We start from the raw sequence: 27871 nt of genomic DNA on the forward strand, positions 1-27871 counted from the left end.
GATAAATTGCAAGCTATAAATAGCTACAATAGAATTTCTGAAGTGTTATTGAGAGCTTGAGGTTTGTCTCACGGTTTGAAGCTGCAGTTTTGAAACAAATATGGTACAATTTTCACATATTGCACAAAGAGAATTTATTATTTTGTCATACCAGGGTTCTGTGTCCTGAAGTAACATCTTGAGATCCAAATCAGGTTTATTCTTTCCCCAGAGTCTCTGGTGTTGCAATTATCAGACAGTCAATGGCATGTATTTGGTGCGGTCACATGATCTCTCAGGTTTCAGAAGTGTAGTAAACAAAAACAGTGTGGAGAATGTGAGAGATATTATATGGTCAGTATATGATACATAGGTATGCATGTTTACTCATCCAATACCAGAGTGCAGAGGACTATTTGATACTGAGCATGCTCTGAAGGTGGCTTTTTGTCAGGCTCTAAAACATTCAGGCAGGCTCATTAAGTCCATACCTCAGGCTGCCGCTCCCAGTGGCACTCACACTGAGAAAATACTCTCAGAGTCCCTCATACATAACCAGAAAAATGAGGGGATGCTTTGAAGTTCACCAATCTTATTTCTTTTTTCTGTGGGCTCCTTCCAAGAAGGCAGCTGGTGCCCGAATGCTGGAAGAGCTCAGAGAGGAAGAGAAAGAAAAGAGGCTTATTCTATCTGTGCAGCGTGTATCCTGTCCTAGAGTATATTGCTCGAGTGGGTGTGCACTCTTGCACCCACATCACCCATGTCTTCCTACTTCCTGCTGCTTCAATACTGTAGGTAGAAATATTACTTCTCTGATTGTATTTTAAAGTGTTTCACAACTAGAAGTGTCATTGAAATGACAAAGCCAACCATATTGGACTGAGAATGAGTCAATGTTTTTCCCTCTGACACATTAGCACAGCTATCATTGTGATTGCTCAGCTGTTGTCAGCTTTTCACTCCAGGTGAGTGCGGAGCTTTCCCAGTCCTGGCCCCTGCCCATGTGATGGTGTGTTTCTGGCAGACGATAGCAGAAAGCTTCAGTGTTAAACGGTCAGGCGCTGTCACCAGTCACAGTTCCCTGCAGTGCTGACGGGGCATTCTCGCCACTCTTTAATCTTCAGAGGGTGAAGAAAATGACAATTTTTGTTGTCAGACTTTAGCTGCAGATTTTCAGTCCCTCCTTCTCAGCCTCATCCTGGAGGAGAGGATTTGGGATGGTTTAGAGACATCATAAGGCGCAGCAGGGTGACACTTTTCTATAGAGAATGAGTGAAATAATTTTCAGTGGGTTTCATCATGCTGGTGATGTGTTGTGTAATGCTTCAAAAGTTACTGCAAAACTTACAAAATTTACATTACATATATTTAGTAGTTTGTTTAAAGCAACAGTGTGATATTTTGGGAAATGCGCTAATTCCCTCACTGGCAGTTATATGAAAAGTTTGATACCTCATGCCTGTACAGTAACGCCTTGCTGCATCATAAAACGGCTGTGACGCAGTTTTGTTCTGTCCTCTGCATGTCTTACCCCGCTGGGAGCAGAAGCGGAGTGTTTTGCTCCGCTAGCACCAGATAGAAGAGAGCCACCCCTCTATTTGGAGAGGAAGCCAGAGATCGGGGCAGTTATGGCAGCAGTGGTGTCTTAAATTCTTGTGATTTTCACTTCCAAGGTGAACTTCTCATTGTCCGTGGTGACAAATATCATCTGTTTGCTTGTGTCTCTTTGAAACTCTGCAACATGTTACTGTGTATGACCATCAAAAATAGACTTGGCGCGTATGTTTAGTGGAGCATAGAGCTGCTTCTGGGATACTTCTGAAATGCACTGTGGTGCATCTGGTAGGATTACAAGCATTCATTCAAGTGGCTGCAATCAGCTCCTGCGACCACGTTGGAGTCGGGGCGCGATGCAGATGCGCCCAGTGGAATCAAGCCATAAACATGAAGCTACCACAAGCTAATTAGCTTAGCCTAGCATACTGGCTTAGCTTAAAATACTTAGCATACTATCCAATTGTAACAACAAAACACTTTGGTGTATGTATGCTATATCATACAAATAGACTTTTACTGTTAAAATGACAATTTGATATTTCTCAGGGTTTATGTGCCAGCAACTTCTTTAAGCCTCTACTGGTTGCCTGGCAACTGCTCAGAGCCAAAAGATGTGCAGCACATAAACCGCCATAAATCAGTTGTCATTTTTAGACTTTTTTTGCACAGAATTAAACAAACGAGATATGACTTGTTAAGTTAGAGTTGCTGGTAGGCAAATTTTGTAAAAGCTGGACAGAGCCAGGCTAGTTGTTCCCTATATTTCCAGTCAATGTGCTAAGCTAAGCTAACTGACTGTGGGTCATATTCAGCAGACACGAGAGTGGTATCTTCTCATCTAAGTATATTTCCTAAAATGTCAAACTGTTCCTTTACGGCATTGATGTTGATTTCCTAACTTGAAAAGAGATTTTGTATTCTATATCTCTACATAGTTTCCTCTTTAAAGTAAGAATGTCAGAAGATGTGGTGTATCTGCCATTCTGCAGAAACCCGATCTCCTCTTCCCTGTTTCCTCCACACAGCATTACATGCAGATTGGGTCACTATCTCTGTGACAGAATTATTAATCGACCTATCAGGGGACAGGGAAGGGGGTTGTGCTGAGGGGGAGAGAGACTATGTATGGCAACTGGCTGTAAATGATCCCTGCAGCTCCTCGCTCAACATTCAAACTCCGGCACCTCCCACCTTCTTTTCAAGGATCCCTCCTGATAATAGCTGAGTCACATTCAGCTGCAGGTGAGAATAAGCATTGTTTTATCTACACATGCAGGTTTGTGAATGACCCTCTCTGGACCGTCCTTTGGGCCAGCACACAATGAGATATATGAGGGAGAGGCTTTTCTCTAATTCTCTTTATGAGATAATGTGCATGGCTCCTTTTTGACATCCTTATCTCAGTCACTGCCCCCCAGCTTAGTAGTGGCACTAGCAGGATTTCCTGAACTAATTGCATTTTGTTGACATAAAAGGTAATAGCCATGTTGACATCTCTGACTGATGGTCACAGTCTCTTCTCATGGTATTCTGTATGTGAGCATCCCGAGTATTTATGCAGTCCTGAGGCAAAAACACCGGGTTTGATGCCTGTTGCCTCAGTAAATGTCCTGGATGGTTACATAAGCAGTTCTGCTGTGTTGGAGATCAGTGAATGTGTATATTTTATCTTGTATGTTGTTGTAGAGATCACCATGCAGGAAAAAAGCATTGACTCATGCAGTAGTTAACTGGATGTAACTCCAGTTCAATGAGTATGTGCGTAACTAACGGGCTTCACCATTAGTTTAACCCCCACAAGGCTCCACTTTGGCACCTGAGAAACTTTTCAGGGCCAGTATAACAGCAATTAAGGACACTGACCATCACTCTATCCCTCTCAGAGATGAGCATTTGGCTGATCGGCAATGGGCTAGAGGGACATGGAGGGGAGAAGACAGACCCTAACTGTATTCTCAATGAGAGGCATTCCCTTGTCCTATTCCCAGCCCTCAACAGTGGAATATGGTCTGTAAGCCACCGGGGGCTTTGCGGTCAGCAGAGACACCAACTTACACTGTGCATAGTTCAAGATTGGTACCATCTTGGGACAGACAACACAAGGGGCGAGACCTCCTACAAGTCTGGACGAGTAGGCCTGCAGTAAAATCCTTAGTGGGAGTCTTGGAAAGTGGCTGAGGTGGCAGGGGGGTCACCATCTTGTCCATGGCTGATTCAAAACTTGGGCAGAACATCTAGTGATGATAGTGGTGGGTTGGCAGCAGGTCCTCTTTGAAGAGGAACGCAGAGTCTTCCTCTTTAAAGATACAATACTCAACCTCCTCTCGCCATAGTCAGCACACCCTCTGCTGCTGGTGTCAAGGGAGTGGACAGACTTGGTAAAGGCCAGCTGATGCTCTTGAAATCTAATTGACAGGATGTTGTCAGTTCCTTGTTAGTTGATTTTAATACCGTAAGTATAGTTGAGTCAAATTACAGTCTCCTGACAGATGCTTGGCCCTCTTTCACTGATGTATTGTGGCAGTAGACTTGTAGGTATTTTGGTCAAGAGTTTCAGAATCTTTCTCCAGCACACATTTTGTACTGTGTGCTATGTGTTAGGATTTGCCAGAGCTTTTGTCAGTCTCTTGGCTCTCTACCATGAAATGACAAAGAGGAGGTGTTTTGTAACTACACTTGTAGGCTACCTTGCAGAAATCTGTCTCTGCCACACACTTAGCATTTATTTGACTGTGTATGCCAGCGGAAATCTGTTCAGCTGCAGTACGGTACACTGACTCGTGCACAAGTGATGAAGACTGAATACAGAATATCTTTATGCAAAATGGTTCAAAACAGCAATACTGGGCAAATGAATAACCAAAGACAAACTAAAATGTGAAAAGAAGCATGCTTTATAGTCAGTGGCACCTCTCAGCTTAATATTTTGATTAAATACCTAGTTAAATAGTACAGAGTATTTTTCAAAGGCTTTATCAGTAATGAGTTAATTTAATGAAAGGTTGTAGATATGACAATTACATTATAATGATTTTTTCTGCTTATACATCTGAATATATTCTTAAGTTCAGCCAAGGCCAAGTTCCACACAGTATTTCATCCTTCACTGGTAAATAACAAGCCATGCAGCCATCAGTATCCCCCCTGTAATCCTATTAAAACTTGGCCAAAATGAGACCATTATGACTGTGGGAGCCCCAAGTCCATTTCAGCAGGACTGAATTACCATAGAGTAGCAAGAGTTCAGGAACAAAGCTGTACATTATCTCTAATTGAAACAAGTCCACCATCTCAGCTCAGCTTTCTGTCTACAGCAATGCTCTGTCTGATGGATCTATTAAAATATGATGCTCTGTGTTCTCTAAATGTTCCAGTGCACATTTCTTCTGCTGAAATCCAGTCCAGAGAGATCAGAGGTCAGCTGTGACTCAGTGGCAGTCGTGCCAATATTCCCTTCCCCTTTCTTCAAGTGTGTTTATCATAAATTTGAGATGCGTGTGGTGTCTTATTACAATTACCCTTTAAATGATAGCCTCTATATCTTATGCAACGTGGATACTTAAAATAGCTCAATGGGATTTAGATGAAAGAGTCACTCGGCACGAAATGTGCAAATACAAAATTAAAGCACACACATACACACACACATGGAACAGAAAGAGATAATCTGCCTTCCTGTGAAAGAAATACCTCTTTGCTTAAAGGTAGCATTGGCCTGAATCAAAAAGGGATCAAATTAAGAGTCTCTCTAGTATTTAAAATCTTGGAAGTCACTAACTTCTTGTACATTTTTAAATAATCCAGCTCAGTTTACTGAAGTAGCATCACATCAGTGAGACTTAGAGGAAATGAAGCTGTGCAGGATGCACAGCTAGTTCAGCTGGAGGCCAGGCACTCCACCCACCCACACATAACCCGTAATGTCACAGATGGCAGGGGCCTCAGTGGGGGCTGAAATGATTTCATCGAGGTCACATTATTCAGATTGCTTTTCGTATCTTTGAGGACCCTGGTCCTCTGGTACCCTGTAACAAGCAAGCGGCCATTGCTTTCACTTCTCTTTGAATACAACAACCTTTTCACAGTGCATAATATTCAATACTTAATTTGCCGCCCCACTGCTCCTGACTGTTGCCCCCGAGCAGCAGTCACATGACCCCTATGACCAGTTTTCTCCTTAGTCACAGAAGCCATTTTGAAAGCGAGTATTAAGATGTTTCTGGGATTTGAGCCATGTGCTCCATTTAATTGCAAGTAGGGATGGAAATACAGGTTTAAAACAGACAGCCGCACGCACACACATACACGTATAGATTGGCCAATGGCAGACAGCTGTGTGAAGTGGTACAGAGGCAAGTTGTCAGGACCGAGGGGAAAACAAAGGACTTCACCGTCTGGCTGTAGATTGTTAATTGCTGTTCAGGGTACTTGTTGTTGTGTAATGAAACAGCTGCATGACTTTCTCTTGGCTCTGACCTGGGTGCTAATAAGCCCTCAATAAACACAGTCCGCCACACACAGAGCTGTCCTGTCTGCAGGCTGGGGGTTTCCCGTCACTAGGGAGGATGTCACACTATGTGGTCTCTGGGTCATCACATGCATGACGTCAGATAAGGAAGTAGTATTTTTCATGTATGTGACATTGAGTGAATGTAGTTGTTATTATTAGAGTTTGACAGGTGGGGGGTAATTAAGCAAGAATACCTGGCTAAAAGTGTAATTGAGTGATTGTAAGCGATTCATTTTTTTTCTCTAATGAAGATGATGCTCTAATATTTCTCCAAATTTTCCTTGTAATTATATTTATTGCTAATATTTCTTATGAAATTATGGTACTGTATAACATGCAAGAATCAAGGTGGTACTGTACCACACATAATAAAGGAGAAGGTGCAATTAAGAAGAAGAAGCTAAGAGAAGGATTTTGGAATTTACTTCCCTAGGTAGATATCAGTGCTCAAGCAGTTGCAGTTCAAATTTAAGCAAATGTGTTTTTCCATCACAAAACTAATTGTTATTAGGCACATTCATAAATGCGTATGTGTAAAAATGTCAGATTGAATTACTTTTGAATGAAACATGCTCACAACATTCCCTCAGAAAACACAGCATTTCCCTAATTTCTGCAATTCACAGTTGTGACTTTTACACATATTGAAGCCATCTGTCTTCACCCTCATGCGTCTCAGCTGGTAGAGTTTAAGAGGCACGTTTAACCTTTATGTTTCACAGTAAATTTTCTCTAAAACTGCTGTGTTAGTATATGGGCTTGCTGTATGCAGTTTGTTTGTACACCAAAGATAAAAGTGCTTGATCCCCATCCAACTCAGAGCAGTGTGTTTAGTGATAAGGGCCAGATCATGCCCATAGCTGCGCTGCTCTGGGCCGTGGAGCAGAGCCATTTTGTTTTAACTTATTCTGATAACTCAAACGCTAACGGAATGAGATGCACTTTGGGAAGCGGAGCTCAAAACTCCCACAGAGCTCAGTAATCAAGTATTACATGAAATACGTATTGGATAAGAGCTGTATTCATTCTTTTATTCATTTAGGGGTACGTTTACCGAGTGTGAATACCCTTGTTTCCACAACACTCTGCTCCACACACACTCACAGTTACACACATTTTCACCTGGAAGCTGCCCAATACAATCACAGCCTGATCTATTGCCCACTGAGCACCTCCACTGAAGCAAACAGGGGTTAAGAGCCTTGCTCAAGGACATCTCAGTGGTGGCAGCAAGGGAAGGGTAAGCAGCGCTCTATTAATTCCTTTCTGAGATTGAATCTGTTGGTAGTGAGATTGAACAAGCAGCCTTCCAGTCAGAGTCACAGTTTTTTTTTCTTCGCTTTAGGGTAAAAATAACTTTATACAAGCTTCACAAGTGTGAAACCTTTGCATCTCTCTATTGTATCTAGTTGTTTCTGAATATGAATGATTTCAGTTACTGGTTTTTAGCTGCACTAGCTGCTTCACTTCAGGGATGGCAGTGTCAGTCTGTCGGTTGTTCCACCACTTTGGTCCAGACTGAAATATCTTAACAGCTAATCAATGGATTGCCATGAAATAGACATTCATGGAGCCCAGAGGATTCATTTACTTTGGTCATTACTTTGGTCTGACTTTTCCTCTAGCACTACCATTAGGTTGACATTTGTGGTTTTCAGCTAAATGTCTCAGCAATTATTGGACGGTGTGCCATTAGTGGTACACATTCATGTTCCACTCAGGATGAATTATAATAACGTTGGTGATCCTTTGACTTTCTATCTTGCTCCATCATCAGGTAAACATTTTAATTCATCCATTTTTCATTTTTTTTTGTTACCAACAAAACTAAAACATTCAATTTGCCTCAGCAGTACTTTGTGTTTAGGGCTAATTAGCAAATGTTACCATGTCAACAGGCTTAACTAAGATGGTGAAGGTGATTATTATGGAAAGGGAGTAATGCCCACACACTTACTCCAAAGCTACAATTCAAATTTTAATTCAAATAGACTAGTTTTGATTCAAAATTGACCTGACAAGCATCCCTTTTGGACATAAACCTTGTCTATTTGAATTAAAATTTGCATTGTAGCTTTGGAGTAAGTGTGCAGGCGTTACTATTTTTCCATTGTTTGATATCTTCTAATAGCCCTGCACCTACATAATGTGCATACAATTACACCACTTTCTTATTAAGATGATGATTATACCTGCTAACCATCAGCATGTCAGTCATTTTGAGTATGTTAGCATGCCATTGTTTGCATGTGGCTAATAGAAACCTATAGAATGTCTCACAAAGCCATTAGCCTGGCTGTAAGCTGTTAGTCTTGTAAAAAGGCTCTGAAAGTGTGAGACTGCGTTCTTTAAAGAAAAAAAAAAGAAGCTGTTTATGTAGTTGATTTGTCTGTAGTGAGCGCTTAGAGCTGGCTATGAAACAGGACTAATGGCTGTCATAAAACAATAGCGCAAGTCCGTGTCCTCTCTGTCTGTCCTCACTATCACCCTCAGAGTGGAGGAGATAAAATGCTTGAGCACATATCCATGAATGTTAATTGAATCGGTCTGGCTTGGCCCGATGTGAGGGACAAACATGATAAAATGTACATAAAACTTAGATGTAGGTGAAGACTTTTAACATTAAAGTACTGTATAATAAAGAGTGGAGACAGTGAGGCCTTTTATTGCTGTTTTATAAAGCAATAAGCTCATTTTCAAATGTGAGATGGGTGAAAGTGATTCTAAGTCCTTTTCTCAATATTCACAATAACTCATTTGAATGCATACCGTAGCCCCTTCTCAGTATATTATCTTAAGATGCTGGTCGTTTGTAACATCAGCCTGCATAACAGCAGCGCGTTATTTTAGACACATATATTTTAAAATGACTACACTGGTTCAGGCCCTGAATAATATAAGAGTATCCTTCCAGTTACCAGCCTGAATTTGAATAATTCATACGTAGCAATAAATAGAGGCAGCATCTCTGGCACTAACTTGAAAAATTGGCACTTGAGAAATGGGAAATTCCTTCTTTTTTTTTTACTTCTTCTTCTTCTTCTTTTTTGCCCGTATCACCATCACTTTAATAAAATCAACAACAGAAGTCTGCTCTTGTTATGCTTGTCATCTATCGCCCGCTTTCTGAATCGAGGTCTCGCCCGATCACTCATCACTCTGTCGACACGCTGCTTTCCAGCTGCACTTGACACACTGCGATTTCTGGAACCGATAAGAGCTCTGATTGAACATTTGTTTGGCCTGTGGAAACACCACTGGAGGATGGCTTGTAGTTGTTCATTTTGTTCCTTTCTGTAATTTAAACAGCTTTCCAGGTCAGGCACTGTTGGTTTGAGTGCAGGGCAGCGTCCAGACAAAACAAAGGTTTGATAAATTGAGCATTGATGGATATTTCTTATAAATATTGTCGGTAATTGATCTCAAATCATTGTCCACTGACCTCACAACCCTGTGATTTGTATTGGAATCACTGCAAAAAGGCAGACTGTGGTGCAGACTGCCATAATCAATCATTTTATAAAATAGATTCCTGTGTGGAAATTGAACCATAAAAAAAAAGATCAGATATCATACATTTCCAAAACGATGTGCAGCCGTTTTGCACTTCCTGTCTTGTCTGCCATATTTAAGAGTTAGGCTACGTTCACATTACAAGTCTTAATGGATATTGGATGAATAATATGGATGACTTGGCTGTGCTAGCATCCAGTTGTGGTAAGTTCCTACCAGTTTGGCTTGAATAGAAGCTTCTCCATAAATGTTCAGCAAATGAGACTAAATGATGATGACAGGCACATGCCCAGAGAAGTGAGACCTTAAAAAAACACACACAAATTCCGGTCCGATCGTTCTGACAGTCAGAGATCGAGTGGCCCAGATATGATGTGAAAAAATCTGATTTGGTTTGTTAACAAATAATCTGATCTGATTTGGGCCACTTCGGCTTGTGGTTTAACCGTAGCCTTAGATATATAACATGCTGAACAATCATATTTTGGACAGTACGTCTGAGTTTTTATAAGATTCTGCTTTATGAATCATAATTTTATAGTTACACCAGTGTGTCATATTGAAGCAACTTTCATGGGGAAAATAAGATGCATTGAACATTAACTGAAGTTCTTCTGGAACATAAATGTATTTATATGTGCTTAGAGATGTAGCCTAGAATTAGGTATTACAATTTCCTTTCTGAATGTTACATTAGATACAGTATGTGGGATTCAGTTGGATTTTTGCCCATCTGAAGCTTTGAAAATAGTTTCATTTTTCACAGGCAAGGTGCTTACAGCTGTCTTTTTATGTTTCTCTGTTTGTGACATGCATGGACATTTTGCCTGTAGCAAAAAAAAAAGGATTTGACTGATGATGATTTCTATGGGGGTGTATTACACAACCTACTGTCTTCGTTTCCCTGTTTAAGCTAACAGAGACTGAATGACATATCCAAGGAGTGTGTGTGTGTGTGTGTGTGTGTGTGTGTGTGTGTGTGTTTGTGTAACCCTAACCCTGTGCCACTCTGTCAACAAAATGTTTTAACACTGAAGTGTTAGTGATTTGAATGAAGTCTTCGGGTATGACAGCGAACCTTGCCATGCCATTTTCCATCATGTAATTTGCTTTTGCACTGTGCACCCAACGAAGTGCAGAACTAACTGCAGTAGAGACCTTTTCTGGAGGATTATGGACTATTTGCTTATTTTTTAAATAGTATTTGTCTCATGTAATAGAAATCTTGAGCTCAATGAGGCTTCCAGATGTAGTAGAACAGGCTAGCAGATGTGAACCTTTTGAAGATATACTCTCTCAACACCATCAGCAGGTGCAGGATTAATAATTTGGTTTCCATCTAGTATGACCTGCATGTTACCCCAGTGCTCCCAAGTTACAAGATGACTATATCTAAAGCCTCTTCCTTTTTTAAAAATATTACATAATAACACATCAGAAGACATTCAGGAGCAAGACAGGAGGAGGCAGGGATCAAACCACTAATATGATAACAGCTGACCCTTTCTACCACCTTTCTGCAGCCACCTTTTGATCCTTTTCATTATTTATAGAACTTTCAGAAGAGTAACCGTTCACCGTCTCAGTTTGGTTTTTAATATAAGGACTAGTCTTGAAGCAGCTCTGTGCACCAAACCTTATTCATCCATATAGGCTGTTAAGTTAGTTATTTTTGGAGAAAGACTGTGAATCATTCCCTCTTTCCTTATAAATTTTGGCATTATTATCGTTGCTATTATCATTATTGTTTTAGTCATATTACAATGAACCTGAATTGGTTTTAATTTCTCCACAAAAATGAAAACTGGCTGAATGATTCAACCTTTTAATCAGCTGCTAATGTGCTGTGGGGGGAGGTTAAGTCATTGGCGGTTGGATTCTCGGTTGGATGTTTATTGGAGCGCTGACCTCTCTAAATGACAGTGTTTTCATGCTGTTTTTCAGGGACCGTGGGTGCAGCCTAAATGACGAAGTTCAACTTGTTCAAGCATCAGACAACGCCGATGGTAGCTGCTCAGCCAACGGGGGCCAGTGCCTTGACTGTGACTCCAGCCCCTGTCGCAGTAGTCTCTACTGACAACACCACCGAACCAGTCAACAAGAACGATGCCTTCGATGAGATCAGAAACAAGTTTCTGAATCAGTTCGACAAGATCCCACGTGAGTAGCCAACCAAACCTCAAACCTGTTCCCATCAACCAACCTGTATTGATGTGACTCTCAGCAATGATTTTGGAATTAGATTTTCTCTTTCGCTGCAGGCATCAGCAGCCTCATAATGTCTTTATTCAGTATTGATCACTGGCTGTCCTTCCTAATGGTTGAGAAATCAAATTTTCACCCAATCTAATTGCTAACCTAGCACCTCTTACTAAATATATTTGGCCCAGGACATGATATGGAGAGGCTAAATAATTGGTTGGTCAAATGTCAAAGTATTTGCTTCTTTCTTCTGTGGATGTGACTGTGCCATCTATACATTGGTCTGTATATTCTCCTCAGTGCCGTCCTGGGCCATCATTGCCATTGCCGTGGTCGCTGCTTTACTCATTCTAACATGCTGCTTCTGCATCATCAAGAAATGCTGTTGCAAGAAGAAGAAGAACAAGAAGGGCAAGAAGGGGAAGGGGGACATGGGAATGAAGAACCTGAAAGGGGGAGAGGTATGTTCCACCACGGGGGTTCGTGTCGCAGCCGCAGGACAATTTTAACCAGTTTACGAATCTATTATGTTACAGCTTAGATTAGAAAATATACATGTAGCTATAAACATAAACCTTACAATAAGCATTACATTGGAGCAGTACTTCTCATGTTATACATTTTAGTCCAGCAACAATGAAAGAATAAAGTTAACCGTATGTAAAAGTATTTGATTAAAGATCATTAGCATAACATACCTTTTTGATGTCTTTCTAACCCAGTTAGTACATTCTCCGCAGGTGATAATGACATTCTTTATACCCACCATGATTATCTTTTGTTTTTCTCTCTTTTTTTTTTTTTTTGTTATTTATTGTATTTTGTCATTAATGTATTGTTGCTCTTTCTCTTACTTGTGCTTTGGGATTTGAGTGGAAAATGACATGCCTCTTAATCTATTTAGCCCAGACATTGTTTTCACAGCCATTAAAGAGTAATTATGAAAATTTGTAGTTAGCACAATCCGGTTGTTTTAGGCTTATAATAATAATAATAATAATAATAATAATAATAATAATAATAATAATAATATCAATAAGTACGTTATTGATGATTTGATATACTATGTTCAGGGCAATAAGGCAATAATGCATGTAAAAGTGCAGTTATTTAAAAGCACAATGGCTCTGCTGCACAAGATATGATTGTGCTAATGAGGAGGCTTTTCTATCTGTCATTTTCCTCGTCCCTACAGTGTAGCTGACTGCATTTGCTGTGATTACCCTTCTTTGGTGTCTGCTGTGAGTTCAATCTCTTCCTTTGTCTCTGCTCTCCTCCTTCCTGCTTTGTGTCTTATGTGTGCTCCGTGTATCTTGACTGTGGTGGACTTCTCTGCCTACGGTAGGTCTGATAGCACGCGGCACCCCTCTCTGGCCGCTCTAAGTAAGCGCAGACCAGGGCAGGGGGGAAAGGTGGGGGTGGGGTGGGCTGGGCTTGGAGGGATGGATTGCAGTGATGATGACAATGAGTGCTATGGCTTCCTTAGTTTTTTGCAAGCTTAGGTGCTGCGGGTGCTTGAGGAATCTATGGGAGCGATTAAGCTGCTTCGCAAAAACCACTGAACTGATATGCCGCACCAACTGCTATGTCTTGAATATATAGAGATTGCAATTTTTGGCAAAAAACAATAGAACAAAGACTTGTTTAATTGCAGATGTCTATGGTTTGAAATGAACATGAAACTCATCCTTTGGTTGAGCCTTTGAATGACGAGTGCACTCAGCAACTCACTAGAGATCACTAACATGCATGTGCAAGGGGTAAGCTGGATATTTGTCAAACAATAGAATGAAACTTTACCTAACTGAGAGCTTAGAGCATGTTTCCACCATGACAGGCCTCAATTGTGCAACACAACCAAAAACCGACACCTTACACACATTACAATCTCTCTCCAGAGATAAATTGACTTGAATCTGAAATTTTACACACTGTGCCCCCACTTGTGCAAACACGCTCCGAGTTCCATGACAGATAAAGCTGTTTGTATCTCTTGACAAAGACCAGCATATGCCCTTGCAGTAGGTACCATTGAATGGCCACAACTTGACTTGAGAGTAACTTTCCTGGATGACCCATGCTGCTGACATTCTAGGTGACAGTCATTGATGCCCTCTCTCCCCTGAAGCACTTGGGTCTCACTGAGGAGAAATGGTGGGCCAGAATGTTTGCCCACATTTGCCGTCAACTGCAGAGGCCCGATTTCAGTCAATCCAAAGATAATTCTACAATGAACTGACTGGTTTTGTCACACATTTCATATAATATTACCTCAGTACTGATCCTGTAATTTGCCCCATGGAGTTGACCAAAGGGCATACATTCAGACATACCATGTCTTTTTCTTTGAACCCCCACTGGAAGTTTGAGAAAAACTGATAATTCTCAATATAGCATGATCCCTCCATGGATGTGTGCATTTCACTTAGAACACATGTACAGAAATTTTTGGGCCAAAAAGACAAAAATTTGTCTCAGAGGTTTTGAAAACATAACTTTTATCTGTCCTCTTAAAAGTTTATAATACATTTGCCATCAGAGAGTAACCTTTCCTTGGATCCTGCATTGTGTGGCCTGGCATGCTTGAATGAAAAGCATTTATAATAACAAAGATAGAGAATGTCACAAATAAGGATTGTTGTGTGAGAATATGTGTGTTTTTGAGAGCTCGCGAGAGAGCTCGCGAGAGAGAGAGAGAGAGAGGGGGAGAGGAGAGAGCGTGAGTTTTTAAGCACGCATGAGAGCCTGCATGTAAGCAATTGTGTGTCTGTGTGCGTGCGTGTGTGTGTATGTGGGTGTAGAGTATGATATGTAGTGTGTACGACAGTGTGTGTATTCTCTGTGTGTGTGTGTGCCCTGTTCCTCTTCCAGCTCAGCAGTGAGTAGCTGGACCCTCCAGTCTTGTGAAGACATCAGTGTTTTTTCAAGAAGACAGCCATAGGAAAGTAGGCCATACTGAGATATTATCCAGCTTCATACAGTTTACTTTAATATTCACATCGAGGATCATTTGATTAGTCTTGACTGCCTCTAAAAAGATGAAAGAGTCACTGGTTGTGATGGACGATAACACAGGACTTGACTTATCTTCATGGCGCCCTGATTACCACAGGAGCAGTTAACTGTCAGTAAACTGCTGGATTTTGTTTCAGCATATGATCAAGTGTTACAGTTATTCACATTAGAGTATTAATTGGAAAATTTAGAATATTTTTGGAATGACAAAATGAGTCTTAAACAGATAATTCAGTTTCAAACAAAATCCCATCAACATTACGAGTGTAAACAGATTAATGAGACTTTGGGATGTCAGGAGAAGAGAAACAGCAAACAGTAATATTGTCTGGCCTGAAGTAAACCTGTTTGTCAAACAGCTTACACTATCAGATGGCACAGCAGGTTATCGGAGGATATTTGCCTGCAGTTTCATCAAGTTTGAGAGCGTTTCAAGGAAGGTGTCAGGAATCACTGCATCAGTGGTTTGATCAAATCACATCTTTTCCTTGTAGCTCTGTCCTTCAGCTCCTCAGTGAGGACGTTCTGCTTCTTGTGACAGCTTATATAGGAAACACTGTACACGGGGTGGACAAAATAACACGAACCTTACGCATAGTGCAATGCAATGCTATAACTCTGCAATAAATAGAAGATTTTTTAACCCTTACATACCGTTCCTATTGTGACCATTCACAGTAAGCCCTCATAATTAGTCCATATACCATTCTTGTGGACCATAAATCTATTTTTCATTCCCCATGCCTTTTCATGCCTCATCAGTCAATAATACATGGGTGATTAATCCTTAATTAAGCTTTTAGAGATTGTTTTGGTTTTACGCTTTTTGTTTATGGACAAACATTCACAGTCTCGCTATATTGTGGTGCACTGTTACATAAAACAGGAGGAAATAACAGTCAATGATTTAATTGGTAATTGTTAATTTTACATCCTGGGTTAGTTTAGGAAAACTTCAGACCTTAACAGTATGTAAGAGTTCAGTTGAGAAGTTCAGCTTTGTGTCAAAAAGGCTGAAGTTTATGTTTTAGGGAATAAAAATGTTTCATATGGCTTTGGCTCATCTTTGCAGATCCAACTTTTCTCTGTGTGGGATAAGTCATCACAATCTTTGAAACTTTTTTAACAGCTTAATATGACTCATTTGGGATGAGTCATACTTGGGATTTGCGTAGCTGCCTGTGCACCCGCATCGAAGTCCTGTTTTGTGTTGTGTTTCTGTTATTTTGTCCACCCCTTGTAATATCACAATTCCACTGAGTCATATTAAATTGAAAAACCAATTAGCAGTAATTAAAGTCATCTTTTTTATGAGTAAAAAAATAAGGAACTTCCAGAGGTTATTGCACGACTGTTTTATTATATTGCATTTTAATGTAAGGTGTTCCTGTTTTTCTGTCCACCCTCTGTATTTTGACTGTTTATATTCTGTTGTTTCTCTCTTTCTCTCACTCTGTCACTGTCTGTCTCTCTCTATTCATTGCATAATAGCACAGAGTTCTATTGAAATGGCATTTCTACAACATTTTGTAGTCCAGGAGAAATTCACTTCCTCTGATTTTAGCTTACTTGTAATGCTCATGAAGAAAAAAAAACAGCAAATGGTGTCACCCAAGAAATAGTGAAATCAAGTCAGGTTGCAACCGTGGTCATCGATGAACAGATTGCACTTGTAACACCGGGGTGAGCGGTGGTAAGTGGCAGGTAGGTGTTGTGACTAACCTGACTGCTGATGTCCAAGTTTTGGTATTCAGCACAGCAGCAGACTCAAAACCATCTATTCACTCTTTCTTCTGCCGCTTGGTCCCTTTCTGTCTTTTTGCAGAAACAACAGGATGATGATGATGAAGAAGATGACGTTGAGCCCGGACTCACTGGAGATGAGAAAGAGGAAGAAGTGAAGGAGAAAGAAAAGCTCGGGAAGCTGCAGTACTCCATTGATTATGACTTCCAGGAGAACAAGGTAAGACTTCACTAGTTTATTTAACACTTTCTTTTCAAAATGAACTCGTCAAAGTTGAAGCAGAGCCTTCCAGTTCTTATGTAAGCATCATGTGCTACTCTTTTCCTCAGTTTTTGTGTGGCATTTCTCTGGCCTGGTATTTCTTTGTTGATAATCCTAAAGGAAAAACTGGATCAGGAACACACTGAATCTATATCAAAAAAGACATTATACACCCTGGACGCTAGATGTTTAAACTCCTTCCATCAGGCAGGAGCTACAGATCAATCCGTACAAATAGACGGAAAAACAGCCTCTTCCCTGAAAGCTTTGGCACTATTGAACTGAGATTAAGACTGATAATGCTTCATGTATCTTTTAAGCATGTGCCAATATATTATGAATCAATAGGCACGTGCTATATCTATTTACTTACATGTCACTTTAAACCACTGATCATGTGGAGTATTTTTACACCCACCCATTCAACACATTTACTGTATTTTGCACCTTGCTAGTTGTATTTTTTGTTGTATTTTATCATGAATTGCTTTTTACACTTTATATTGCTTATATTTTGTAGTTAATTGCTTAGATTCCGCACTTTATAGCTCATAGTTTTTATATTTCTTTCTCATTTATTACATGTAAAAATGTGTAAAGTCTTAAATACAAAAGCATCATTTCAGGTTGGCGCAACTGTAATTTTGTTGTGCTTGCAAAGTGAGAATAAAGTTACTGACTTCTTGAATTGAATTGAATTGAGAAAAGGGCTACACTGACTGACTCTTTTCTTCTACCTCCACAGCTGGCTGTTGGAATCCTGCAAGCAGCTGATCTCCTCTCCATGGACAGCGGTGGCACCTCTGACCCCTATGTCAAGGTCTTCGTCCTCCCTGACAAGAAGAAGAAGTTTGACACAAAGGTTCACAAGAAAACGCTCAATCCTGTCTTCAATGAGAGCTTTACCTTCAAGGTAAGTTGAAACACCCTGTGGTCACCTTTTTCTTATTACTTATTAAAACAACATGCACGCCAAGCTGTTTGATGTGTTGACGGGTCCTGTTAATAGTGAACCGCTCCTCTTGTCTTTCTCTCTTTCTTTTTTTCTCTTTCACTAACATTTCTGGTCAGCAGTGGCAAAAAGCAGCAGACATTTTGAAGGTGTCCAACAGGGAGAATGTGCTAGAGAATCAGATTAAAGGAGAAGGCCACCTCTGGTGCACCTTGCCTGCTGACACAGCTCTTTAAAAACAAACCAAACAGCTTCAGCTTGATAAAGTCAGGCCAGTTCTGCTCAAGCAGCATGATATTAAGTCAGGTGATTTTGAGCCCCGCAGGCCAAAGTCACAATCAATATGGCTGTATAGTTCTGATCTGTAAATCCAGATGCCCTAACCCCTAACCCTTTTTTTTTTTTTTCACGTTTGTAATTCTTTTTTGTATCTAAATCAATAAAACTCGATTGTTTTCTGTCTTCAGATTCCATTCCAGGAGATGGGAGGGAAGACTCTGGTAATGTCAGTCTATGACTTTGATCGCTTCTCTAAACATGATGTCATCGGTGAGATTAAAATACCCATGAACACCCTTGACCTGGCAAAGGCAATTGAGGAGTGGAGAGACCTGGACAGCGCAGATCAAGAAGAGGTATGAGTCATGCTGCAGAATTATTCTTAAAAAAACCTGCTGTTTATATCCATTACTTCATCCAATGTATGTTTTGCTGGACTTTTGAGGCTGACCCTTACGATATTTGAGAATTTAAGATTATATTTATATAACTGGTAACAATATATCATACTGTATTTGTTTCTTTTTTAACATAAAACAAAGATTTTTTTAATAAAAATCCCTAAAATTTGATTATTGATGTTCTGAAACCAAGATATGTACTGAGTGCGGGTATTTATAACCAGTGCTCTCTGGTGAATAAACTATGTGATGGTGATAGTCTGTTTCTAATTACCTTAAACATATCTTCTTACTCTGTCATTTTTTGTTACTTATTGGCTGACATGTCGATACCAATGCAGTCTGTCTGTGAGTAGCTAATGTCAGCTTATAGTACAATGCCTTTGCATCACAATGCAACCTGTGAAAAAGATTTTAAACATAGTGATACGCATTTGTTGTTATTCACTTCTTTCATATAGAGCGCCTTGAACAGCTTGCGCACTAGATGACATACAGTAGTACAAAAATAACCAGATCACATGAGCATAGGGAGGCAACTTTGCTTGCTGATGAGATTCAAAGAACAGAAAGACACACTTTTCTAACCAACTGCACTGCAACTGTTTCCTCTGTGGCCATGCAGCCTGTTATGTGGCACTTCAACCATTGTGCTGCACCAGAATATGAAAAACAGGTTTTAATCAATGAGACAACGTCGTCTCCAGGCCTCCCCAGAGCCATGTTAAGAATGAATACTCACTCTACAGTTAATTTTGCTTGCAGTCTCGGATATTTTATTAACATTGGGAAAAAAGCAGCTAGATGTATTTAAGATTACCAGTTATGGCAACAGGAATTATAGATATTGAAGGTGCATGTTTAAGATTAAAAGGCACGTTTATAGTACGATCAGAGAAAATATATAAATTCTGGTTCAGACCTCGGTTGACTTTCTCCCCCCCTTCCCTCCTTATCACAGCCGGAGAAGCTGGGTGACATTTGCATCTCGCTGCGTTATGTCCCCACTGCTGGCAAACTCACCATTTGTATACTGGAGGCCAAGAACCTGAAGAAAATGGACGTGGGTGGACTGTCAGGTACATGCACAGAACTGAACATCAGACATTGCATTGCCCTTATCACACTTGACACTATTTCAGTGTTCAGGTCTTGATAAAAATAGCCACTTGTGTTTGTCTAATGTGAAATGTGAATGCTTACACGGGGGGAGTGCAGTGTATGAAAGGATCGTGCCTTTGAGCTCAGCCATTAGGTCGCTCATGCTCTGCTCACGTGCTGACGCTGCAGTACTCACCATGCAGCAGCTCCCTGCCCTCCCGGCTTCAGCACTGGCCCCATCTGTTGGTGCATTACAGCACTGCAACGCAGACATGCATGTACAGTGCATTTTTATCAGATTGTTATGATGTTGCATTCGTTCCATTTTCAGATCCCTATGTGAAGATCAACCTGCTGCAGAATGGAAAGAGGCTGAAGAAGAAGAAGACGACGGTGAAGAAGAACACTTTGAATCCTTACTACAATGAGTCCTTCAGCTTTGAGATTCCTCTTGAGCAAATGCAGGTAAGAACATGAGCTAATTTGTTAAAAATCTCTAACATTTATCAGGGGTGTAAGCAGTATAACATTATCCTACAGTAATGAAAGTACTGTTCTAAAGATATTAACTGGGGTTAAAACATACTACATGTGAGTAAAAAGCAAAAAGCAAATGTGTAACTAATCCTTATACCTACCAAGCAACCTTCTCATCTTTATAATCTTATCATCTTTTTATATGAAGGCTTCAAGCAGGTACTGGGTAGCAATTCTATGCATGTGAAATATACATTCCTGTCTTGGTGCCATTGTTTCTTGTATTTTACATGGATATGATTGGCAACTTATAGTTTATGTTTTTCGGGTATGGAGTGTGGATGTGAAAAGATGCCCAGACAATTCCTCATTAGAGTTAGAACAAAACAACAAGGTGAAACTTTTGAAAACAAGAAATAACACATTTCCATTTTAGACATAATTGTTAATGCATAAGCAGTAAAAGTTGCCCTTTTTCCGGTAGCAAATTGATTTACCAAACTTTAGAGCTAATGACTTCATGACTCTGCTTTATGTGTAATATTGTATATTTTACCATTTTAACATAATTGTCATATTTGGCCACAGTGACCTCTAACATGACATAGGCTCACTTTATAGCACATCAGTAAGTGTATATAGTACATACAAACAATAAACATTAATTTTGCTGCACTAATTGATTTCCTACATTATTAATCTGACAAATAAACTGGCATTAAACATGCAGAAAACAAACAAGAACAACACAGTACACATAACAACTCAAATCTATAGTGTGTATGAAAATATAAGTAAGCAACACACAAACCATCCATTTCATGTAGATACCCAGTACCCACCACAATGGGACCACTGCACATCCAAACACTGGCCAACTGTCCACTGGCCAAAAAATGTTAACAACAGAACAGTATTTGATTTCAGTTACTTTCCACTTCTGGTATCCAGGAAATCTTCATGGCATTTTGAACTTCATTGTAATTCTACCCCCCCTCCATTTTCCCAGAAAATCCAAGCTGTGATCACAGTGCTGGATTATGACAAGATTGGCAAGAACGATGCCATCGGGAAGATCTGGGTGGGGAACAAGTGCACAGGGGCCGGGCTGAAACACTGGTCCGACATGCTAGCCAACCCCCGTCGCCCCATCGCCCAGTGGCATCCACTGCAGCCAGAGGAGGAGGTGGATGCCGCCCTCGCAGCCCTGAATGCCAAGAAGTAAACTCCCACCAGAACACATTGTCCTCCACCTCCACCAACCCATACATTTCCCATCATTTCCCCAGGTCCCACATATCAGTGTATATTCCAGAAGAACACCGCCCCAATCTCCCCAACCCCTCCCACCCCCCTTTTTTCCTCTCCTACTGCCACCTTTCAAAAGATCCATAGAAAACCATTTGACATGATGGGAAATATAGTTTAAAAAAGCCTCATGTTATATTAAATCATGTCATTGAGAAAAGAAGACAAGTTCCAGGATGGACAGATACTCCGTTGATTTCCTTTAGATCTATTTTTGTATTGGGGTTGTGGTTCCATTATTAAGAATACAGAGTAGACTATGAAGAACAGTTAGAGTGCTTATATGGGTATCTGGTGATAGAGGGGATAAAACATACATCACTCATATTGTACTTCTCACCCTTTCCCTTTAGTGACACAGTTTGCTTAGAATAGTGCTTAATAATAAAATGCTTTATACTGCCATATTGATAGAGAAATAACACAAGCAGGTCCATTCCTTAGGTGTATTGTGCACCATTTTCCACACCTGCCAGTTATCATACTAGATGATTCTGTTTGTTTAAAGTACATTCCTAGAATTGGGTAGCGAGTAGGGATAGGCACATATCCAGTTACCCACAAACACACTGCCTTTTTGATTAGTTGACCTTCCACCCATCGTCTCAGGAAAACTGAGAGGAAACTGAAACTCCATGCCTTTTTTTCTAAACGGGTTGTTCTTATTCAAACACTTCACTCGATGAGAAAGAAACGTTGGATACAAAAGCTTGACCACTTGTGTTTTTTTCAGTGATGTAAGGCTCATGACTAGCGTTAGTTTATCCATGAAATGGTACGTTGGGGGAATTGGAGGGAGTGATGGATTTTCAGTAAAGAGGGTATTTATTTACAAGGTGTCGATTACTGCCTGCAGTCTACCACCTCCCCTCCCAACGCCTCTGATTCTGTATCTCACTTGTTCAGTGCTACTGCCATTAGTCATGGACTTGACACAAGGGTTTTACTTCAAAGGAATCCCTATAACCGTCTTACAGTCATAAAGGAGACAAGCCTTCCAAGTAACAAAATAAGCAATTTTCAACTACCAGGGACGCCTTCCAGTTAGCGGTGTTGTTCTCTTCATTTCTTCCTTTCTTTCTTTCTTCTTTTTTTTTCTGTTTTATTTTATTTCACTTTAAACAACACTTTTATTCCTCGAGCACTTTAAATCCAAATGTTGCATCTAAGTACCCTTAGAAACCAGAGCTTTAATTATTTATGTTAGGAATAATTATTTATGTAATAATTGCTGGTTTTTTAGGATAAAAAAAGAGCAAAGGGAATACATTATGTGAGCAGGGTTTTTTTTATTTGTTGCTTTGTTTTGCCTCAGCTTTTTGTGATTGTGTTTTTTGATTGTTTGAATATTACTTTTCTCACTTGATTGCAAGGATATGGTCTGGAAGAAGGCACTGATCCATGTGTATTTCATACACAACTTACCAAACAGTTGAATTTAATTGCACTACTGGGTATTATTCTGTTCTGATATGACATTGTTTTTGATCTGTGTTTTTTTTTTTTTTTTTTTTGTGACCAAATGTTGTGAGATTGAATCTTTTTATGGCACACATGGCATGCCAGACAGGTCTCTTAATATAAATGGACTCTTCTAATAAGAAAACAAGACACATTTCCATCTAATGCTGCTCCCTGGCTCCTTCACAGAATGTAATTGGTTCAGTGTTGTAGATATTCTGTTGAAGGAAAATTGTGTGGATGAACGTGGAGAAAAATCCAAAATGTTGTTGCCCTGAATAAATTGATGAAAGCTAAATTGTTCATTAAAATCCTGAGTTGCATCAGGTGCTTGGACCCCAGTATACCTGCTTACAGGTCTAGTTCTTAACTAAAACTAGTCTGTGAGCACCAACAGCAAAAATCACCAGTTGACTGTGTGCAACAAAAACGCAAAGTCAATGTAAATTTGGAATTTAACGAATGTCGGCTCTTCTCTCTATTGGAAATTGTATCTCTTTATTTTTTTTTTTATAACCACCATACACCATGTTCAGATTTCTGTTTTGTAACTCACATTATCTTTTTTTTTCTTTCTGTTGATGAAGCAACACTAAAGAAAAGGCAACATGGAAGCAATCAAGCAACCCATTTGTGTGTAGTTTTGCCTATATACATAGTTCATACACGTTGATACTGCATGTTTATACAAAAATACTGTACATAAGAGCATGTTTTAGAGACAAAGCAAAAATATCTCGTGTACGTAAATGAGTGTCATTTGTCATTTTAATACAGTAACACAACGAAGGGAAAAAGATGCACTGTATATTTTCTAAATGAAACAAATCTGTATTTATTTTCCATGAGGGTCATTGGAGAGAATGTCATACAAATATTAGAGTACTATTACTAATAAGAACCTTTCCACGCCTGAAATTCTTAAGCAAGTGTGTCGTCCAGTACTGTGTGTGAGTTCATGTAGGATGAAAATGTAGCCGCATGCTTGCTATCTAACTCCTTGTGATCCAAGATTTTGATTTGAAGCCATTGATCTGCCATACATTTTGTTTCAGCACTTATCTGAAGGCCAGTGTTTGACTTGTTTCTAAATTTTATTGATATTGATTTTTTTTTTTTTTTTTTTTTTTTAAAGGTAGGTTTTCAATTTTTGATGTATGGAATGGGGGGTCTCCAAGTCTATAAGCTGACAATTTTCAAACAGCAGATTAGGCACAGTGTTAATATCTCATTACAAGAAGATTGAATAATTCTTGGATCTGCAGGCAGATTGCAGTCATTATTTCTGCCAGTGCTGACCAAGAATGAAGTCTGTTGGATCATATCTTTATATAAAATGCATTTCCAGGGGCCAAAAGATGAATAATCCCATTCCAGTGATCACGAATGACTTGGAATCCCTTCTTCCCTCTTTGTTTACCTGGGACTTTTTATTTTCCACTTCTATTTAAATGACCTGAAAAACTTTCACGGCTGTGTCTCTTTTACTGTGTTTATTATACGATATGTGTACATGTATACAAGATAAATGAATAAGATAAAACTAAAGCCATAAAACTCAAGCACTAACTCTTTAGTAGAGCTCAGCTGAGTAGCTAGAGTTGATTTATGAAAAAAAAAAGTCTGACATGTCTTTTTCCTTGGCCAGTGTTTCTCTTTTACATTCCGTTCAGAGGTCTTTGTTCATCAAGAGGGCAAAATCCATTTTACTATATATGTGAGCATTGAGAACAGTTGTGAGTTTAGTAGAGTGAGTGTGTCTTTTTCTACTTTCAGAGCTGTTGATGTCCTTGTTTCATAGAGGTAGCTGATTTTACAGTATTGTGATTAGTAATGTATATGCCTTGTTTTGATAGTATGGATTATAGATATAATATCACAATAGGTTATCAATAATACTGCTAAAATGATATATATAAATATATATATATGAAAGTGTGTTCTATTCATGGGCTGAGTGCAATTTATGAACCAAACTGGGTCACTCTTCAAGTTTCTCTTCTACCACTTCTACATCAAAATGTATTAGTGATTACATATATTGTGTAAATCAGTGGCTCACACTGACATCTTTTTTGGTAGTATTAAGAAAACAATGAAGTCAGAGCTCCAATAATATTAAAGCAAAAAGAGAGAAACTTAAAACAGTGGCACCCATGTTTTAGGCCTGAATCCCTCCCATAGAACTATGCATAGAGTTTTGATTTTCACAAACGTATTGCTAAAAAGTACAAGAAAATGTGGAAATACGTATCATGTCATGTACATGATATGAAATTAAGTGAAAAGTTTGACATTTTGGGAAATAAGATGAGGAGATCACTACCACTCTCATGTCTGTCTGAGCCAGAAGATGATTAGCTTAGCCACCTCCTGGTTATAGCTTCATACTTACTGGACAGATATCTGGTGTCAATCGTCTCATCTAATGCTTGGCAAGAAGGCGAAATACTCTTATTTCCCAAAATGTTGAACTCTTCCTTTAAGTTTACCTCAGTCGCAGAATTATAAGTTAAACTGCCACATCTATCCTGGTAACAATCTCCAGTGTGCTGCGTGATGCCGCACATTGTCTGATGCAATATTACGAGTCAATCTCCTTTATTCACTGTCCCATTAACGCTATTGAATGTGACCAAATAATGCACTGAGAATGATTTAAATAGATGATTTCAGTGTGTTTCGAAAATACTGCCAGTACCTGATTACAGTTGCCTACATTCGTCACCACTGTTTGAATCTACAATGCCAAAATAATTCACGCAGAGGCAAACAGAACACATCAGATGATGAGGCAAATGTGATTGCAGGTTAATTTATAGCACATTTAAGAGATTTTTTTTTAATTTCCTTTAACTGCTCGGGTCACTATACGGTCACATGACCAATTAAGTTCTATGGGGGACAGAGTGTGTGTGCTTGTGTATGTGGGTTAAATAGATGAAGTGTAGGCCCTTTAGCAGACATGGTGCAAAAATCTGCACTAGAATATATAACTACAATATACACTACAGGTCTGCATGCATGGGACACATTACTCATTCTTAAATGTACATCTCTGTGTGTGTGTGTGTGACTGTAATACTCAATCTTAAAAAATATTTGAAATATGGGGGTTAATATGTTCTGTTGATAGCTGTGTAGATGTACAATACCTTATGCACAACTGCATCTGAAACTGAGACAGTTTTAGAGCACTGTTCACACAGCTAGTTGTGTATTTTGTTCGGATTCTTTTTTATGTTGTCCTTTTTTTTTTCTTTTCTTTTTTAACAAACGGTGGGATTTAAAAAGGGAAACCATCCAAAGTTCAGTAGATCATTTACCATCTTGTCAACATGCATTGAAAAGCCTCTCAGCGGGTAAAGACACCACTTTGAAACATGTTGTCTTGTCTCCTCTATTACTCGCTGTATTTCTTCTTTGTATTCTTGTGCATATGTGTAATCACTCTCTTCTTCTCCTATTTTTTGCTTTCCGTGATGTGTATACTTCTGATGTAGAATGTAGAGACTGTGTTGAATCGATGCCAGACATATTTCACCTTGCTTTATGTTTGTGTCTTTGTCCTGTTTATGTGTAACCAGCTATGTACCATCAGTATCATTATGCTGAATAGGAAGCAGGATCATTGAGTTCTTCACTGAATCTGCTTTTGCTGAGCGTAAAGAATGCCGGCCTTCATGTTTACAACATGGACATACTGTATACTGCCAAACATGCAGGACCGTACCAAACTCCCCCCCCCCCCCCCCCCCCCTCTTGAGCGCTTAGTTCTCCACCTCTCCTCCCTGATGCAACTGTATTCTCAAGACTCTTTTTTCTGTTCCTTTCTCAACTCTTTCTCTTCCTCATCATCTTTTAAAGCATAGGAGGACAGTCAGGTTGTGTCCTCTAGCTGTGTTTCTTCGTGTCTAGTGTCGTGGTGCGCGTGTTCATGTCAGTACTTGTGCCTACTGTGGATCGCATGCTTTAGCCCTTGACTGGACACAAACGTTGCTCACAAACTCCTCTTGACCCTTATGTGGACAAACGTTGGGGATCCTTATAAAAATTATCAAGGGAACCAAATAACTTATTACAAATTTATCATATGTGTTACCAGTTCTGTAAAAAACAAATAGGAAATAAAGGCCTTTTAATTACCATGACTTGCTTGTGTTTAATTTGAAGCGTTTTCAGCTCAGCTAGCGCATAATAGCTTCTTTGCCTCTGATGCATAATATATTCAAGTCACACGGGGAAACATTTTCATCCCTTTACAGTTTATTAAGCAAAGTGAATAAACCAATATGTGCATATTAAGCTATCATTCAACACATTTCAAACTTTTAAATAGAATATACTGCATAGATCAATATATTTACAGCACATGTAGAAATAGCTTACACATACCGCATCTTATATTTAGTTTTGAGTAAATCAGTTTACTGGATGTGACCAAAGATAACACTGGTGTTACAACATGCTGCTCTGGTTGGACTCCAAAATCATCACATTGTTAAAGGAATGCATCAAGTCACCCATTAAGTTAAGAGAAGACACAGACACCAAAATCAGGCACTTGAAGCAAGTCTAAAGCTGAAGGAATTTAAAATATGAAGCTGAGATTGGCAGTTTTATATATTAAATTTGGTATGGAACACAAGTAGAACTCAAGATGACCTTATCTGCCTTCCTTCTAAACTTCAAGCATAAAGTCAAAGTGATAGCACAATGGGTAATGCAGCATGAGGTACTGTGGAACTGCAAGATACTGGCTTCTTCCATGCTTTTATTTGTATTACTCATGTTAGATAAATTAATTTTCTAGCATGAGAAACATTTTAAAATCTTAAAATTCTTAACCAAAATATTGAAATAGCACCAGTTAATATGACTTCCAAAATTACCAGAACAAAAACTGACTGGCTTCATAAACTGGGATATATTGCAGGGTTGTAACATTGGACTGTTTTAGATGTAACCAGATGTTCCTAATAAACTGGCAGCTCAGTGAATTTAACTTGTTGTGACAGTATCATATGTACAACAAATGTATGCACAGCAGCAATAATGAAAACTGCCCTTATTCCTAATAACTGGTTACTTTGACATGTGCTTGATGTTCA

At 39.4% G+C, this 27871-nt stretch overlaps 2 protein-coding genes across 2 annotated transcripts in view; both read left to right on the forward strand.

Annotated features, from left to right (window-relative positions):
• LOC128357989 (serine/threonine-protein phosphatase 4 regulatory subunit 2-like) overlaps positions 1 to 27871 on the forward strand; it is a 149332-nt gene that overhangs the window by 50504 nt on the left and 70957 nt on the right. The window lies entirely within an intron of this gene.
• On the forward strand, positions 7121 to 26899 carry LOC128357988 (synaptotagmin-2-like). Its single transcript, XM_053318439.1, has 9 exons — positions 7121 to 7286; positions 11504 to 11719; positions 12062 to 12222; positions 16611 to 16739; positions 17527 to 17694; positions 18201 to 18368; positions 19375 to 19492; positions 19846 to 19979; positions 21001 to 26899. Exons 2-9 carry the CDS (start codon positions 11524 to 11526, stop codon positions 21214 to 21216), a joined length of 1290 nt encoding a protein of 429 aa, XP_053174414.1. The 5' UTR covers positions 7121 to 7286; positions 11504 to 11523; the 3' UTR covers positions 21217 to 26899.

The sequence above is a fragment of the Scomber japonicus genome, chromosome 4, assembly GCF_027409825.1.
Source record: "Scomber japonicus isolate fScoJap1 chromosome 4, fScoJap1.pri, whole genome shotgun sequence".
Lineage (NCBI taxonomy): Eukaryota > Metazoa > Chordata > Actinopteri > Scombriformes > Scombridae > Scomber > Scomber japonicus.

Bases quoted from the DNA above. Each gene is read 5' to 3' on its own strand.
- LOC128357988 (XM_053318439.1), top strand. From the start codon at position 11,524: ATGACGAAGTTCAACTTGTTCAAGCATCAGACAACGCCGATGGTAGCT. The intron at 16,740-17,526 runs GTAAGACTTCAC...CTACCTCCACAG, and splicing joins ATGACTTCCAGGAGAACAAG to CTGGCTGTTGGAATCCTGCA. The intron at 19,493-19,845 runs GTACATGCACAG...TTCCATTTTCAG, and splicing joins GGACGTGGGTGGACTGTCAG to ATCCCTATGTGAAGATCAAC.